The sequence below is a fragment of the Meyerozyma guilliermondii genome, genomic scaffold, assembly GCF_000149425.1.
Source record: "Meyerozyma guilliermondii ATCC 6260 scaffold_3 genomic scaffold, whole genome shotgun sequence".
Classification (NCBI taxonomy): domain Eukaryota; kingdom Fungi; phylum Ascomycota; class Pichiomycetes; order Serinales; family Debaryomycetaceae; genus Meyerozyma; species Meyerozyma guilliermondii.
This window is the reverse complement of record NW_001809798.1, coordinates 1674587-1678106: the sequence shown is the minus strand read 5'-3', so window position 1 is coordinate 1678106 and position 3520 is coordinate 1674587. Positions and strand designations below refer to the sequence as shown.

The 3520-nt window shown below is 43.8% G+C and overlaps 3 protein-coding genes across 3 annotated transcripts; 2 read left to right on the top strand and 1 right to left on the bottom strand. All coding sequences in view use genetic code 12, as the record gives it.

Annotated features, from left to right (window-relative positions):
• Window positions 1–126: 126 nt before the first annotated feature.
• On the top strand, window positions 127–1365 carry BUD22 (Bud22p; the record flags this gene model as incomplete). Its single annotated transcript, XM_001485475.1, has 1 exon — window positions 127–1365. One exon carries the CDS (start codon window positions 127–129, stop codon window positions 1363–1365), a length of 1239 nt encoding a protein of 412 aa, XP_001485525.2.
• A 6-nt stretch (window positions 1366–1371) lies between these two features.
• On the bottom strand, window positions 1372–2718 carry PGUG_03253 (uncharacterized protein; the record flags this gene model as incomplete). The annotated part of the gene is made up of 1 exon (XM_001485474.1): window positions 1372–2718. The coding sequence occupies one exon, from the start codon at window positions 2716–2718 to the stop codon at window positions 1372–1374; it is 1347 nt and encodes a 448-aa protein (XP_001485524.2).
• A 66-nt stretch (window positions 2719–2784) lies between these two features.
• PGUG_03252 (uncharacterized protein) lies at window positions 2785–3520 on the top strand (the record flags this gene model as incomplete). The annotated part of the gene is made up of 1 exon (XM_001485473.1): window positions 2785–3520. A coding segment is annotated over one exon (736 nt), but the record flags the coding sequence as incomplete, so codon positions are not given.

Below are 3520 nucleotides of genomic sequence, written 5' to 3'. Positions count from 1 at the left end.
CACTGGGGCTTCTTCTTCTCCATCCAGAACTCACATCGCACCAGTCTCAATTTGTGGCTCGATTTTTTGTCGTTTGGCATCGGGCTCCGTCTCCATAGTCATCGCGATGAGGTTCCAAAATGTGCGATGCGAAAAATTATAGAGTTAACCATGTCGGATTCCAGCGGGAAATTGATGTGGAAGTTGGATCTCCTCGAAGTCAAGTTCCACAACGCTTCCCCGAGGTACAGAAACACCAAAAAACTCTTGGGGGCCCGTCACAATGAGAAATTGATGAAAAAACTCCCCAATGCTAACGAAGCCGAAAATCAGATTCACCAGTTAAAGCACGAAATATTTGGCAAAAAGTACCATGCGTGTGTGAAAAAACTCCATAGAGAGACCAAGAAACTCCTCAAACCTAACTCTGGCTCAAAGGATATTTTGGAGCCAGAAATCCTCGACAAACTCGTGGTGTCTCGCGTCATCAAAGCCATAACCACTGCCATGCTACCGACAAAACAACTCAAGGAGAACCCCCCACAGTATATCCCCGAGGAGATCAGAAGCATCATCACCGACAAGTCTCATACCTCAAATCCTTCTGGATTTTTCAACACCTACTGCAAAGACGATAAGAATCGCAACAAGATAATATCCAACTTGTTTAACAAAAAAAGCATAAAAGCCTTCGTTAGCGAAATGGAATGGACTTTCCGAGTAGTACGAGGTAATATCACCAAACAGGAGAAATCCCTCCACCAGAAATCCTCAAAGACAGAAAACAGTGATCTGGACAATGAGAATGAAGACGACGAAGACAACAGAATCGCCTACTCTTCCGACTCAGACTTGGAATCCGATGAGCCAGCTGCCCATTCCAAGACCTCAGATGTCGAATCTGAGCCAGAATCTGAACCAGAATCCGACTCCAAATCGGAGCCAGAATCCGCAACTCAAAAGTATAATCTTCCACAATTGGCAACCGGGTACTTTTCTGGTGGCTCAGACGACGACGGTTCAGACATTGACGAAGACCAAGTGGTCAAGAGTGTGACTGAACGACGCAAGAACAGAAGAGGTCAACGAGCAAGACAAAAAATATGGGCACAAAAGTACGGCAAAGAAGCCAAGCATATTAAAGAAGAGCGTACAAGATTGGCATCGGAAAGAGAACAGAGACAACTCGAATACGAAGAAAGAGAAAGAAAACGGCAAATGAAGCGACAAGCAGAGCCTACTGGCTCCAATAACCAGCCACTTGGTGATCGAAGTGAAAAGACGGCTCTGGTAGAAGAAAAGTTGCATCCTTCATGGCAAGCCAAAAAATTGGCAGAAAAGACCATTACTGCCAAATTCACAGGAAAGAAAATTAGATTCGACTAGTACGACTTATAAACTATCGTAATCTATGTGGAAATTTGCAAGCAAATCTTCGTGGGTGAGAGAGTCGCAGACCACCGGGGTCATAACTTCAAAAGTGTAAGCACACTTTTCTGGTTCAGCAACGGAAAGAAGCCTGTTTTGGGGCCCACAAACCAACTCGACAATTGCACTTCGGCGTGGTCCATTCCAGCATTTACTGCCATCTTTATATATAAGTTTCGTACCTTCGGCAGCTTTATACGAACCAATGTGAATATCTTCCTGGTATATCGATGCCAACAACCCAACTTTGTAGGTATATCCATTGAGTGATTCAGACACCCATGTTCCTTCGATAGCACGCAAAATGTCATCTGGACCGTAGTTTCGGTTCAACTGTTCTTCGTAGATGCTTATATCTTGCTTAATGGCTGTAATGTCTTCATCGTCTTCCATTTCAAGAATTACCGGTTCCAGCTTGAAATAGTCTTTTGCTTTGTTAATATAATGGGAGAATACTCCTAACTTTTGTGGGCTGCTGAAAGCTTGTGCTTCTTGCGAAACCAGTTGCAATTTTGACTCGAGATTGCCGACTTGAACGTCCTCCTTATTGGAAGCATAATCCTGAAACGATTTGATTGCATCCTTAACAGCAAGATCGTTAAAGTTGGGGTTATAGTTATCCATCATTGTGCTGAGAATCTTTTCTAAAGAGCGAATTGTGCTTTTTTGTTTCTCGATGGCAGAATTGGTGAGTTTGATTTGTTGTGCCAATTCTTTTAAAGACAGCGTGAAACCGTCTGTAGCTGATTCTGGTGACTCCTGGGCTCTCTGCTGGCGTTTTTTTAACTCATCCTTTAAAATTTGCAACTTTTTCGTGATATCGTCAACCTTCTTTTGCACTGCTAGCTGCAATTTTTGCTTTATTTTCAACAGAATTTTCATGTCGTTATTAGCCTCGTCGCTAAATTTCCGAAACTGCTGTGCTATCTCATGGCACTTGTCGGGACAAACACCTTCAGCTTCATCGGACCCATCACAGCAAATATCATAGTCGCACACTCCATCATTGAGCTTAAACGACTCGAGATATCCCGGTATAAAACCATTGTTTGCACAGTAAAACTTGCTGGAGCCATTGTAGGGACACGCGTTTGTTCCTGGCTCGTCGGACCCATCAGGACAGTCGCAAAAGTCGTCATTAACCTGATCGAATCTCAACTTGATTTCAGGATGATTGAGACAATGCCAATATTTCTCGTTATTTTCCACACTTGGTTCGTACAAGTGAAGACGAGTGGGTTCGACTCCCCTGATAGCATCTACTCTGCCCGCAATAAGGGCACAAATTCCTATCAATGGCACCAAAATCATGAGTGAGCCTGGAAACGAAATGAATTCGAAAATTGAAATTTCTCACCAAATTGAGAAAACTAAAATATGACGTCTCGTAAGACCAGGGACTCCGATCCCATCGATCTAGCCCGCTGCAAGCGAATAGTAAGGCCGTTGCAGTCCAAAATACACCAATTGAACGAATTGCTCACCAGTTTCCCGTCTAAAACAAATCTTCAATATGAAACTCCCCACAAGTCATTTCTCCATCCCAAGACTTCTACCCAACGATTGGCGTCGCTCAAACCATACCTTGACCCGGACTTGTACCAGAGTTACCTCGACATCTTCCAGATCTTCCAGGGAGTGGTAAGGAACGTAGAGGTCAAAAGACCAAACCGAGTACCTCGACTATCGATGCTCTGCTGTGTCAATTTAGGTAAATCTATAACATTATCCACCAGGTCTACCTACTACAAGCTTAACCAGTCGAGTCTATTTGACCCAGAGACCCTTCCTGGCCATCTCCATCGAATCTACCATTCGCTACATGAGACAATTGATCCATGGTTAGAGTTGGAACCAGTGCAGTTGTACGGTGGATATCGTCGAGATTTGTTGATGGGGTATGTTATCCACCTCATAGTATTCAACCTGGGAATGCTATACATGTTGGTTCCCGTGCTTGTTCAATGGCTCCAGGAAGAGCTGAGAGAACATAGTAATGGTCCACTCATGGCATTTTCTACCATACTTTTCAACCAATATTGGCACTTTGACGAAACCTACCATCCTGATTTCGACAGCGACTTCCTTGGCTACTTGGACGCCAACAAGAAAA